Source organism: Microsporum canis, genomic scaffold (genome assembly GCF_000151145.1).
Source record: "Microsporum canis CBS 113480 supercont1.10 genomic scaffold, whole genome shotgun sequence".
NCBI classification, from domain to species: domain Eukaryota; kingdom Fungi; phylum Ascomycota; class Eurotiomycetes; order Onygenales; family Arthrodermataceae; genus Microsporum; species Microsporum canis.
This window is the reverse complement of record NW_003299160.1, coordinates 146,383-160,625: the sequence shown is the minus strand read 5'-3', so window position 1 is coordinate 160,625 and position 14,243 is coordinate 146,383. Positions and strand designations below refer to the sequence as shown.

The window sequence follows — 14,243 nt, the reverse complement described above, 5'->3', positions numbered from 1 at the left end:
TATTTAATATAATTTTATCTAGTAATTCGTAATTAGTAAATACTTACTAGATCAAAAGCCTAAGCTTTCTCCTATAGCTAGCAGAGCTATCTATAAGTAATGGAGCGAATGTATTCAATATCGATATTCAAAAAAGATCACGTGACTTGATGACTAAGATGATGACTCAGCACCCATCCAACATGTCGATGACTCAGCATCTATCCAATATGTTGATGACTCAGCATTACTATTCAAATATTTTGATGGGGTAAGATGACTAAGCTACCAAGCCACTACTCATGCAAGGTTGCAAGTATCCAATCAAATGCTCAGAATTCAACCAATCACGTAATTTACAGCAGACCCACAAATACGCACATTTGACCCCTTCTATATATCCACTTTTTGGAATACAATATACTTCGCTTCGCTCCGTAAATTATAGTAGAATATATACTATATCCGATACCGATATTTTTTTAATAAATAGAATAAAGTAGATATACTTTATTAATTAATTTATAATTATTATTATTATATTGTATTATATACTCGATCGTAGCTCTTTTAATTTTAGTAATTTTATAATAAAATCTATTACTATCGATTTCTAAGGAGTTTCCTTATATAGTATAGGTTATATAAGTCCGTATAGCGCATATTATACTAATTTATTATATTAGTAAATATTATACTTCTAAATATATCGTTTAATATCTCTCTATATATCTAGCTAATAATAACTTCTAGTAATCCTTTTTATAGTTTTCTTAATTCCGAAGTATCCTATACTTAGTTTATTATAATTTTTCTTTAATATTCGTTCCTATACCTCCTTAAGTATATATATTTATCTATAGAATAGAAGTATTCCGTTCTCTTTCTAGTATCTAGTATCTTTACTTAAGATCTTTCTAATTAAGGAGTCCCGCTTCGAGTACTTCTATATTTCTTCTTCTAGAGTATCCTTATTAGATATAACTATCTTAGTAGCTCTTAATACTTATATATCTAAGACTATATTACTAGTATTTAGATCTTAATATAAGATTACTCTATATTCCCTTCTTTTTATTATTAAGTCTAATCTTCTACTTAATATATCTATAAAAGCGTTCTCTATTCCTCTATAGTATTATATCCTAAAATTATAGTAAGCTAAGGTCTTAGTATACTATCTTAACTATTATTAAGTTAGTTCTTTTATTATTATAAAATATATTAGATTCTAGTAGTCGTTAATTACTATAACTCGGTGTCTTACTCCTTATAACTCTTATTTCTATCTCTTAAATATAGTGTAAGGGGTTGGACCCCTATTCCCTTCTCGGGTCACCGCGCGCTCCGTAATTAACGAGGCAACAAGGCCTATCTAGAGATACTATTACCAGACTCCCCCTTTTACTCTCGCGCACGTGACCCTCAACACGGTCACATAACCTTAACGCCTAGAGCTATAGCTCTATCCCCTATTATCGACTTCCTTCCTTTTTCCCTTTCTTCTTCTTCCCTATATATTTTGTCTTCGACTTACGGATACCCTTAGTTAGTTAAATAGAACTCTCTTCGGCCGTTAACATTATAAAATACATCCTTATATTAGTCTTATTGGTTATATTAGTTATATTAGATATATTGGTCATATTAGATATATTGGTTATATTAGACACATTGGTTATATTAGACATATTAGTTATATTGGACACATTAGGTATATCGAGTATACAGAAGATATTAGAAATATTAATATAGGAATATTAGAATAGAAGATTGGAACGTAATAGATATAGCGGAAGGCTAACGTTAGGGCTAGGAGAATAATAGAAATAGATAGTAGAATAGTAACTAGCTACCGAGTTAGTTAGGAGCTTTTCTAGAGCAGTAGAGTACCCTTATAGAGAGGCAGATAGAGTAGATCAGAATCTTAATAGCGTAGCTAGCCACGCTAAGAGAGAGGGTATAGGAGTAGGGGATACCCCTAGTAGTATATCTTACCCCCTAAGCCTCACCGGCCCCCTCGATATAGATACTACTATACCCTAATCGGCTAAAACCCGCCTTACTAAATGTAGAGAAGTTTAGTAGGGAAAGACTATTAGACTATCTATTATAGAGGATAGAAGTTAACGCTAAACTTATAGTAGATAGGGAGTTAATTGGGGGCCCTAGCTAGCAAGTATAGTATATTTTCTCCCGATTAGAAGGAGTAGTAGCGAGAAGAGTCCTTCCCTAGGTAGAGTGCAACTAGTACGACCTAAGCTAGTTTATACTAGTATATTTCTATACTTATCTGGACTACCTTTTCGTCGACCTAGCTCGGTAGAAGAAGGCTAGGCGGCGGGTATATACTATACGCTAAGGGAAGCGAGTACTAGCTAAGTTTCTTATAGAATTTAATTAAGTTATTATAGAAGTAGGAGGCTATACTTGGGACGATATAGTAAAGATAGAAGTACTATAGATAGCCCTAGACCCTAAGCTCCTAGAGTATATAATTAGAGTAGATACCCCTAAGTCCTACGAGGACTACTACTCCCTCCTTAGGCGAACGGATAATAGGTCTAGAGAGGTATAGCGAGTGGCCTAGGCCTAGCGTATTGGGCTCTAAGGTTATAGAGCATAGAGCTCTTAGAACTAGCAGCCCCGCGCTCTCGCCCTAGCGGTCCCTTAAGGGGACCCTATAGATATTAATAGTACCGCCCAGAAGCCAGCTCGCCGTACTAAGTAGGCGTCGCCTAAAGAGAGGGAAAAGCGTAGGTAGGGCTATAGGTATCTACGCTACGGAGGCGTAGGCTACTTCGTCATAGCTTGCCCTTACCTACCGCCATACCTAATAATATAGGTTATAGATATAACTCCGGCGGCGCCGGGACTACCGCTAGATCTAGAAGAGGAGGAGAACGCTAACTACTCGGGCTAGAGAAAAGACTAGCTCTTATATTAAAGCGTATATAGGAGCCCCAAGAAGATATACTATAAGAATAGTAAAGGTTCTAGAAAGGAAAGATAGAAAGTCTATATATTATTATAGATACTATAGTGAATTAAACCGCTATAGCTAGAACTATAATAGATACTAGCTATAGAGCCTATAGAGTAATAATATTAGCCTTTACTAGGAAGTAGCGTATTAAGCGTATTCTAATTATACTATATATACTCTCCGGTATAAATAGACCGACGGGCAAGACGATAATAGAAGTAGGGTATATGACTCTAGATATCGTAAGTAACTAATAGAAGCGTATATTTATATATATCCTACCGTAGGTAGCAGAGTATAATATTATATTAGGAAGGGGTTGAATAGCGGATTAGGACGCCTTATTAGAAAAATAGACGAGGATATTAGTTTTTAATCGGACAGGGGTTAGAGTAGAGGTAGGGGATATATAGAGGAAAATAGATATAAAGGAAATTTTAGCCGTAGCCTTTAGCTACTTATATAGGAGAGCAAGGAGGGAGAAGGCGTAAAAGGGAGACCTCGATAAGTAGGAGGCAGGGTACCGTCTACGAATAATGTTAGAATCTATCTAGCGAAGACCTTACCAGATAGCTTCTAGCGAGTCTATAGGACAAGGTGCACAAGCACTAATAAGGCCGGTCTAGCGATACTATCACCAGACGGCTCCCAGCGAGTCTATAGGACAAGGTGCACAAGCACCAACAAGGCCGGTCTGGCGATGCCATCACCAGACAGCCCCTATCGAGCCCACTACACAGAGTACACTATACGCACAGGTAGAGTGGGGTCGGTACCGGGTCGGACCGGGTTTTAGCCTTTAAAATATCGACCCGGTCGGGTCGGTACTAATAAATTCTTAGCACGGGTCGGACCGGGCCGAACCGCGTCGAGTCGGGTAGAAAACCCGGGTTTTTAACTTTCTATTACTAATAGTAATATCTTCCTAAATAGGAAGGCTAGGCGAATAAAAATATTATTATTTAAAAGCTCTATTAATTTTCTATAAAATAAGGCTATTTATATTTTGAAATTATTAGTATTAGAGGCTCTAGCTTTATATTAAGATATAGTTCTAAAAATAGTATACTTTCTTTAAAATTTAGCTAGAGAGCTTAATTTAAATAGTATTAAACTACTAATAACCTTATTTAATAGAGAATTAATAGAGCTTTCTAAAGATTCTATTCTTATTTACTTAGCTTCCCTATTTAGAGAGTTAGAATATTTTAAGCCTTAACCCGACTCGACGGGCCGGGTTCTAAGCCTTAACCCGGCTCGCCGGGTTGGACCGAGTCTAAAAAAAGGCTAATACCGACTCGACCCGGCCGGGTCGGACCGGGCCGGTCCGGGTAAAAAACCCGGACTCGGCCCCAGTCTACGCACAGGTGACAACAGAGCCTATCTATAGAAGTCTTCACCAGATAGCTCCTGTCGAAATATTCGTAGCGAGCATAGCGGACATCGAGAAGGCTCTAAAGGTAAAGCCACGGACGGATTCTAGAACGAAGCTACTACCGTAGTATTATAAGTACCTAGATATATTCGACCAAAAGGTAGCAGAAACGCTATCTCTATATAGACTAGGTATCGATTACGAGATCGAGCTAGTCGAATAGAACGAACGGGGAAATAAGCTAAAGATCCTCTAGGGCCCCCTCTATAATATATCTAGAGGCGAGCTATTAGTACTTCGGAAAACTCTTATAAAACTACTAGAGAAAGGGTTTATCCGCGTGAGTAACTCACCTATAGCCGCCCCTATACTATTTACTAAGAAGCTAGGAGGAGGACTAAGGTTCTACGTTAACTATAGGGGCCTAAATAAGATCACCCGGAAGGATAGATACCCCCTTCCTCTAATAAATAAGATACTATAGCGGATTTCGTAGGCGAAATAGTTTACTAAGCTCAATATAATTACTACCTTTTACTAGCTTCGAATAGCGGAAGGATCGGAATAGATAATAGCGTTTAGAATACGGTACGGCCTATACGAATAGCTTATAACCCTATTTGATCTAACTAATATATCGAGTATATTCTAACGATATATTAACTAGGTACTATAGGACTTCCTAGACGAATTCGTATTAGCCTATATTAACAATATCTTAATTTTTATAGAAGGGCCCCTCAAGGAATATAGAGCGTAGGTAAAGAGAGTACTCTAGAAACTAAGAGAGGTAGGACTATCTATTAATATTAATAAGAGCGAATTCGAAGTTACTTCTACTAAGTATCTCGGGTTTATTATCGATACTAAAGAAGGAATTAAAATAGACCCCGCGAAGGTTAACGCTATTCTAAACTAGTAAGTACTATAATCGATAAAAGGGGTATAAGGGTTTCTAGGGTTCGTAAACTTTTATCGGAGATTTATAAAGGACTTCTTAAGGATAGCGGCTCCCTTAACGGAACTTACTAAGAAGGATACCGAGTTTAAGTAGACGTTAGAGGCTAATACGGCCTTTAATAAACTTAAGAAGAAATTTATAGCCGAGTCTACCCTTTTATAATTTAACCTAGAATAGGAGACTATACTAGAAACTAACTCTTCCGGATATATAGTAGGAGGCACCTTAATATAGTACGATAATAAGGGCCTTCTTCGCCCCTACGCCTTCTACTTAAAAAGGAACTCCCCGGCCGAGTATAACTATAAAATCTATAATAAGGAACTACTTATAGTTATCCGATACTTAGAAGAATAGAAAGTAGAACTCCTAGTAGTTAGCTCTTTTAGAATTCTAATAGACTATAAGAACTTAGAGTACTTTATAACAGTCCGACGGCTAATAGAGTAATAGATAAGATAGGTAGAATTTCTAAATTAGTTTAACTTTAAGATAATCTATTAGCTAGAGATCCTAAACTCGATAGTAGACGCACTCTCGCGGAGGGAGTAGAATATACCTAAAGATATATTAGACGAACGGTTAGCCTATAGAGAGATAAAACTACTAAAGGATAAATAGATTAATATAAGTAATAGTAGTAAAGAGGACCTCCCTAGTATTAGTATTAAGCTCTCCGCGAAGCCCGAAGTATATATACTACCTATAGTACCTAATAGTAGGCTATTAAGATACCCTAGTAATAGTATTATACCCTCTAGAACTAGAGGCTATTACTAGACTAGCCTTAAGACCGACGAACTACGGAGTATTTAGAAGAATATACGGAGAAATAACCCCGTTATACTAGTACTAGAATAAGCGGTACGGGAGAAGAGAGCGAGGTTCTCTATCTACTTTAGGGTAAAGGTATTAATAATAGAGTACTCTCTAGTACTAAACGGCGAACTACTCTAGAGAGGGAGGAGGTAGGTACCTAATAGCGAACTACTACGAACAAGAATAGTACAAGATACCTACGACTCTATACTTAGTAGCTACCTAGGAAGAGAGATTATAACCGCCCTAGTAGGTAGATAATTCTACTAGCTAGGCTACGCGAGAGATATTAGATAGTTCCTATAGAACTACGCGACCTATAGAGCCTTAAACTCCTAGAAGGACCGAAGATAAGGATTACTTAAGCCTCTACCCGTACCGGATAGATTATAGAGTAAACTCTCTATAGACTTTATTACTAACCTCCCGAAGAGCTAGTACTATACTACTCTATTAGTAATAACGAATAGGCTAAATAAAGGGGTTATATTAGAACCTTGCGAGAAGATAGACGCCGATACTATTATTAAGATCTTTATTAGAACGATATATAGGCGGTACGAACTATTATAGGCTATAGTTATAGATTGCGGAATATAGTTTACTAAAGCGCTTTAGACTCGGATTTATTAAGTCCTAGAGATAAGGAGGCGCCTATCGACCGCGTAGTACTTAGAGACGGACGGTTCTACTAAGAGGATAAACTAGATAGTAGAGGTCTATCTACGGAAGTATATAAACTACCTATAGGACGACTAATACGACTAGCTCCCCTTAGTAGAGCTCGTAATTAATAATTGAGATATAGCGGCTACGGGCGTATCCCCCTTCTTCCTAGAGTATAGGTACTATCTAGACGTAGTGGATTTTCCGGAAGACCTAACGGTAGGAGCTTCTAACTTAAGGAGCCCTATCTAATAAGCGGATACTATCTTATATAAACTAAAGTTAACTAGCAAATAAGTATAGGCTTTAATAATAGCTACCTAATAGGAGTAATAGAATTTTATAAATAGGTTTAGGGACTTAGGCACGTAGTACGAAGTAGGGGATTATATATAGCTAGATTTATGGAATATTAAGACGGACTAACTCTCTAAGAAGCTTGACGCAAAATACGGAAAGTTTAGAGTCTTAAAGAGGATTAGAAGCTATACTTACTACCTAAATACCCCTAAAATGATATATAATATATTCTATATAAATCTACTCCGTCCTATAGCCTTAGACCTACTACCTTCGTAGCGAGTATAGGCCTAGCGACTACCTAGAATAATTAGCGAGGACGGAGAGCCCGAAGAATTCGAGGTCGACTAGATAGTAAAGAAACGGATTAGAAAGGGATAATAGTAGCTACTAGTAAAGTAGACGGGCTAGAATAAGCTAACCTAGGAACTAGCCTCGGCGCTATAGGAGACCGCCGCCCTCGACGCTTTTAAAGCGAGAACTAGAAGGGGGGCGTAATATAAGGGGTTAGACCTTTATTCCCTTCTCGGGTTACCGCACGCTCCGTAATTAACGAGGTAGTAAGGCCTATCTGGAGATATTATTACTAGACTCCCCCTTTTACTCTCGCGTACGTGACCCTCAACATAGTTATATAACCTTAACGCCTGGAGCTATAGCTCTATCCCCTATTACCGACTTCCTTCCTTTTCCCCTTTCTTCTTCTTCCCCATGTGTTTTGTCTTCGACTTACGGATACCCTTAGTTAGTTGAATAGAACTCTCTTCGGCCGTTAACAATATGTTTCAAAATAAGCCTCTATCATACTACCACCAATATTACACAGCATGCACCCTATCTTGTGCGAGCTATAACAGCATTGTATAAGGGACAACTTAATAAATGATTATATGTAGGGGTAATACAGTTTGGCAGCGGGACGGCCCGCCAGTCTATTTTAAAGAGTGATGGGGATTCTTGGTCAAACATGACTAGTGACGAGTAAGATAGACCGGAGAGTGTGGGAGATCGATTTGCTGAGGACCTTTGAATCCCTGATGCAGTTTGAGATATAGAGTGGCTCCGCATCGTTGTCTCAGAGCAACCTCCTATTTCTTATCATGTCATTCTGGTTATCCGGGCTTGCACAACCTTGGGGGTATCTCTCAGCTTCCTTAGTTGTACCTTACTCCCTTCCCCTGAGAGCCTTCAGGTTAGCAAACGGAGGATATTCTTTTGGATCTTCATAAAACTGCGCGCCATGGTCTTTCAAAAGCCGAGACTGCTCATCCATAGTGACGGCCAACTTCAACATCCCAGAGAGCTTGTTGAAGGTACGGATCTTAACAGGGTCATAGCCATCATATGGATAAACCCATAACCCGCCGGCGGAAGGCCATCCATACAAGGCCACTTTTTCCGTCTCCTCGAAGTCCACGGTGTGATGATCTGGATAATCTGCCTGCCAGCTTGCGCCGATTAAACGCATCTTCTCCGCAAAGACATCCTCCTCGGCCTTATCAGTTGACGCTTCAATCTGCTGGAAACGATCGAGCCCGAGAAAGTCGAGCTCTGGAATGGTTGCGAGCTTCATCCATTTTCCCCCTCCGCATCTCTTTGGATACGTGGGATCCCTTGAAGGCCAGGCTTTGACCAAGGCACCAGTTCGGACGAACTCGAGCCGATGTCTTGGTTGAGGATCGAGTCGAGGGGGACTGATGAAATCCTCGGTTTGTTCTGTGTGATTTGATACTGAGCGTGAAGTAAACCAGTTCATCGTAATTGGCCTATTAAACCCAATGATACAGAGACTAGAATGAAGCATGAGCATTTGAGCCGGCTGTGAATATGAGTTGGAGTGCTTCTACTCACAGCGTCCAAACAGGCACCAATATTATCAAGGTCCAAAATGCTAGGACTTGGAAACGCATTACAAGTTCCGTTCCTTTGGCTTGCTTAACAGTATCTAAGGGACCTTAGCAGTTACTGGTTTCTGGAGAAATGTTGGATCTATAAATCACTGCGAGTCCTCCCAGCCTTATCTGACTCAGCGTACCTAGTTCTTAACTAACTACCTGGTAGTTAAGTTACGTCCGGCCAATATATTGGCCGTCCGTAGAGTTATAACTAGCCAGCCACCCCGGCCCCATGGCGATAACTCGGCATCTCTGGCCAGCTTCGCCTCGCCAGAACAGGTCATAGTCTCTGAGGCATCCTTCTGCTTCTCTGCTGTGTTCCGCCAAGTGGAGGCTAACTAACTACTAACCCCCGGCCGTTGTCAGGCTTCTCTCACATTCGAGCACAAACGATATCCCAGCACCGCCTTGGGCTGGCTTTTCCTTTTGTATCATTGTGAATCACTCGAGCTGTCGACTTGCTTCTCGCCCGAGCCTTTCTCAGTCAAGACCATGGCCTAGGCTGTGTGATGGCAGCGATGATACCATTCAACCCAAAGATCATACACAGTGGCACTACAGAGTCGCGCACCACTTATGCAGAGAGAGGACAAAATAACAGAGGAAATGAGGTTCAAAAAGAGGGAGAGAATCCGAAAATACCCGAGCGAGAAAACTAACAAGTTGGAAAAATAGCCAGAGGCCTGGACAGCCATCAGCTCGGATTACTCCGGAAGACGCATAGGGGCATATGCTTGAGATGCCTAGGCCGACCCTACCTTGTGATCCTTGATAGGCCATAACATCGTAGGGACATGCTGAATGGCTGTCTCGCGGTAGTTGGCTCTTTTCAGCTGGATATTGGATGTTTGCTCAGTTCGAATAGTTACGGGTACAGCCTTGAGGTATCCGGGCCGAACCCTAAGTTACTAGATATACAACATAACATCACGACGTCAAAGATGGTGGAAGTTGAGCTTTGGAAAAAGTGAAAGGTAAAAGAATGCACGACCCCTGCTACTGAATGACCAGCTAACGCTGTGCCTAGACTGCTAGCTGTTACTCCGGGTTTGTTCACCCAGCTTTGCGAGTTCAGCCCCTTGTTTAAATTTGGAATGTGGTTATGCGTTGAGCCGCGCAGAAGTGGACCTCCTGGAACCATGCGCTCCGATTCTCGTCAATTGCAGCCTGATCGTGACCATTGATTTCACGCCTGTAAGGTGAACGTTGGGATCCTCCGCCACTCCAACCCCATGATGGATTCCAACATTCAGGAACCCTATCCCAGGATGATGCATCTACGATAACGGGCTCATCCCCTGGAACTTGATGCCCTTTAGGCCAAACCCCTGAGCGCCAGGTACAAGAGCTCACAAGGCGCAGTCCCATAACAAAGTGATATCTTTCCTCTATGGCTGCATTGCGAAGGCGAGGCCTTTACCGACTGCACCCCCTTGCATTTCTAACCGCAAGTTCCGTTATCTCTCTAGTTCTCCTCGGAGAGGTATTGTTGCCTTGTCACGCACGCCCTTGGGCGTGAATACAAAAGACAATATGTCCCCATTGTCTGTCTCCTTCTTTGATATGGACAGATAAATTACTTCACCCTGTTTCTTTTCTCCCTTCCACCATGCACGTTCCGTGGAGCCTCAATGTGGTGTTGGCCCTCTCAGGGTTGATTGTGTGTCAAACACTTCCAAAAGACCCTTCAGGCCCCGACGACCCTCCTGCTTTTCCTGGTCATGGAGAACTTGGGACTGAAGGCAATTGGCTCGGGATCAGGTTGTTCAAATACTCTGGCTGTGATTCCGGCCAGCAGAAGAAAATCAACGATGCTTATTGGGATATGTACAAAATTCTCGATACTCCGGGAGTCGGACGAGAAGTCGACTTCAATTCGGCGGCGGCCCTTGAGTTCTTTGGGCCACCTGCACTGAACAGAAACGAACAGAAGGGAATACTCCGTATAGTATCCTAGGTTTCAATGTCTCAGTGCGATAACTCACAATTGTCTTTGGTTCGTAGATGTATTAGACAGGCTATCGACAAATTGGCCGAGTTTTGCCAATCCATTTGCCCATTGGATCCATGTAAGTGCAATTCTTATCTTATTCTTAATTTCCCCGCTGCTTCCTGTTCCCTCTCTGGTAGGACACGCGCTGATGGTGTTACATACATTTAGGTCCGGTGTGATGACCCCTCTAAGCTATGTACTCATCCCGAGGATCCTTGCCAACCAAACAATCGGCGGATACTAGATCTAGCGACGGCCGAAACCGTTGCATATTCAGCAAATCGAGATTCTGAATCCGGCTATCCCCGAATCAACTTTTGCCCAATTTTCTTCAACAATGCTGAATACCCCTATCTCCAGAATGCAGTAGCAAAAGGGGTACTTTTGCGGGAACCCTTTAAGTATGACCTGAACTCGTACCACAAGAATAAAGGTGCTACCCGCTATCCCGAATGGTGCCTACACAGGTCTAACTCAAGCCGCAGCCACCATTTTTCTCCACGAGATGTGCCATTTGGACCTTGCCGTAGGCTCTCCGGACAAGGTACCCCACATTCGTGATATATCCATTGTCTATGAAGTCTTGGGCTCTGAGGGAGAAAAGTATGAAACTGGCATTGCATATGGACCACGCCTCACGAAGATCTTGGCTCGAATGGATCTAGAAACGGGGAAATGGGTTCAACGAAATGGTAGGCTCCATCAACCTTTCACTCCGCAATCTTTCTAACAAACAATAGCGGATAATTTTGCCCTGTTTGCCACGGCGAAACATGTCCAAAAAGCCCTCGGTAACATGTAAGCTAGATTTTGATCTCTGAATTTCCGCATGGCTGACCCTTGATGCTTCTGCTTCCCTCAAAGTTATCCACACTACCCAGTCGTTGCCGAGAGAGCGGAGATCCCCCCTGACCTTCCGCCTCCTCAACTTACTACTTTCACTAGGACCAGCAACGGTGCCGTGTTCGATTATTCGCCCGGTGTGAATGGTACATATTGCGGACCAGGCGACGTGGACTTGACCAAGAGGCGTCTAATATCGGACTCGACTTATCCAGCGGCATACAGGAAAGAGAAAGCGCTAAAAATCGAAGCTCTCTGGCCATCTTCGGAATTAAAGGGCAAAAACCTGAAGATTCTCCCGCTTGGTGGTACAATAGCCCCAAGCAGCTCCCCCAAGAAATGTAGGCTGGACGCTAATATGACCTTGCAGACTCAATCACTTTTGGCTACGGAAGCAGCCACGGGAATGGATATCGAGGGGAGCTATTGGGAAAGCTCTCCGGGAACTTTGTCGATATGATTGGTTCTGTGAAGTCCGGGAACATGGCTGACAATGATAATGAAGGGCATAGTGGCGCCGTTATCGACGGCATTGCATCGCACACCGGAGCTTACAGCCAGAAGCCCAATATTGTTCTTCTTCATGCAGGAACAAACGATATGAACAATCCTACTTCGCCCAATACGGCGCCGGCCCGTCTAGGGAGCCTGATTGACCAGATTCTCAGAGCCTGCCCAGATGCTGTTGTCCTGGTGGCTCTGATTATCCCAGCGACTAATGCGGATACCAATGGTCGCATCAATCTATATAACGACGAGGTTGCCTCGATTGTCAAATCTCGTTTTAGAAGCGGGAAGCATGTCCTTCTTGTTGATATGAACTCCATGCTCACAGACTCGCATCTTGGAGATGGGCTACATCCAAACGATGAAGGCTATAGCGTTATGGCCGACGCATGGTTCCGACATATCAAGATCGCAGAAGGTTTGGGCTGGATCAAAACAGCTTCTAATACCAAACCTCGCGAAGAATGTCCACGCCTGCCCACCTGGATAGAGCAAGGACAGATTGCAAATGGCGCAGGGTTAGGTGGTGATACTCCTAACATCGTAGCCTGTGGCGTATCATCGTAAGATCCCCCCCTTCCCCCCTTAACAAATGGCCTCAGCTTACTGCTAACGCAATGCAATGGTAGAGTCCACTCATCGAATTGCGTTTGCTTTGACCGAGTTACTAATACGACTTATAACTTCGACCAAGGATCACCACCAGACTGTCCAAACTTTTTTAGAACCCATGCAGTCCGTTTTGCCGACCTAAATGGAGATGGGAGAGATGAGTATCTCTACGTGGACTCCCGCGGGGCGGTCACCGCATTCCAAAATCTTGGGTGGAAATACGTGAATGGTACCACCGGTACCGTCACTTGGTGGCCGAAGGGTAAGATTGCCGCCGGCGTTGGGACATTAAACTGGCAGATTCACTTTGCGGACATCAACGGGGATGGCCGTGCCGACTATCTTTCAGTGGAACCGGACGGCTCTGTGAAGATGTGGCTCAACGTCTTGGATGACCCATCCGACATCTCCAAAATCACCTGGGTGCAGCAGGGCACCATCGCAACGGGAATAGGGAAACCCGGGGTTGGAGTCCGATTTGCTGATATCAATGGCGACGGCAGAGCAGAATATCTGTATGTTGACCCGGTAGGAGCCGTCACTGCTTATCTTAACGCCGGATTTACCTACGGCAACAACAAGGATGGGACGGTGGTCTGGATTCCACAGGGTTTGATAGCCACCGGAGTTGGGCCTGGCAGACGTGAGGATATCATCTTTACAGACATCAATGGCGATGGGCGCGCTGACTACCTGTGGACTGGTGAGCGCGGATCTGTGAAACTCTGGCAAAATCTAGGAGGCCCGTAAGTTTACCCCGGTGTCCCGCGAGGACTAGACAATGAAGCAGTAGCCGATGTGGACTATAAGCCTGACTGACTCTTACAATAGGGACAATGGGCCGAACGCTGCCAAAGTTACGTGGTGGGAACGTGGCTTAATTGCTTCTGGATCTACTACATATTCCAATGAAATCGTATTTGGCGATGTGACTGGCGACGGACGAGCAGATTACCTGTGGCCCGACCTTAAAACGTCAGCAGTGAAAGCGTGGGTTAATGGCTGCTGATTTTTGGACTTTGGTTAATGTCTAGATCTCACTATTATGCTGCTACTACTGCCTCTTAACTGCATACAAGACTTAGGGATGGTTCCAGATATACATTTGACTCTTGGTGGTATTTATTATAGTCGACAAAAGGACGGGATCACTTCCGTGGATATTTATAGGGAGAATACGATGTTGATAGTATTGTACTACATCGTTGTATATATGCAAATGGTTCAATTGACAGGATCACTGCAGCAAGTGAAGCAATCCGATACATCATTAGAAGACAATAGCATAGTATAGATTATCAACCTAC

General features: G+C 42.6%; 2 protein-coding genes across 2 annotated transcripts; one reads left to right on the top strand and one right to left on the bottom strand.

Moving 5' to 3' along the window:
• Positions 1-7,920: 7,920 nt before the first annotated feature.
• On the bottom strand, positions 7,921-9,416 carry MCYG_08765 (conserved hypothetical protein; the record flags this gene model as incomplete). The annotated part of the gene is made up of 6 exons (XM_002842579.1): positions 7,921-8,146; positions 8,256-8,852; positions 8,938-9,031; positions 9,053-9,127; positions 9,157-9,319; positions 9,384-9,416. 6 exons carry the CDS (start codon positions 9,414-9,416, stop codon positions 7,921-7,923), a joined length of 1,188 nt encoding a protein of 395 aa, XP_002842625.1.
• Positions 9,417-10,590: 1,174 nt separating this feature from the next.
• MCYG_08764 (FG-GAP repeat domain-containing protein) lies at positions 10,591-14,230 on the top strand (the record flags this gene model as incomplete). The annotated part of the gene is made up of 10 exons (XM_002842578.1): positions 10,591-10,924; positions 10,986-11,050; positions 11,143-11,407; positions 11,460-11,666; positions 11,715-11,772; positions 11,839-12,158; positions 12,188-12,887; positions 12,954-13,682; positions 13,768-13,926; positions 14,068-14,230. The coding sequence occupies 10 exons, from the start codon at positions 10,591-10,593 to the stop codon at positions 14,228-14,230; spliced, it is 3,000 nt and encodes a 999-aa protein (XP_002842624.1).
• Between the last annotated feature and the right edge of the window lie 13 nt (positions 14,231-14,243).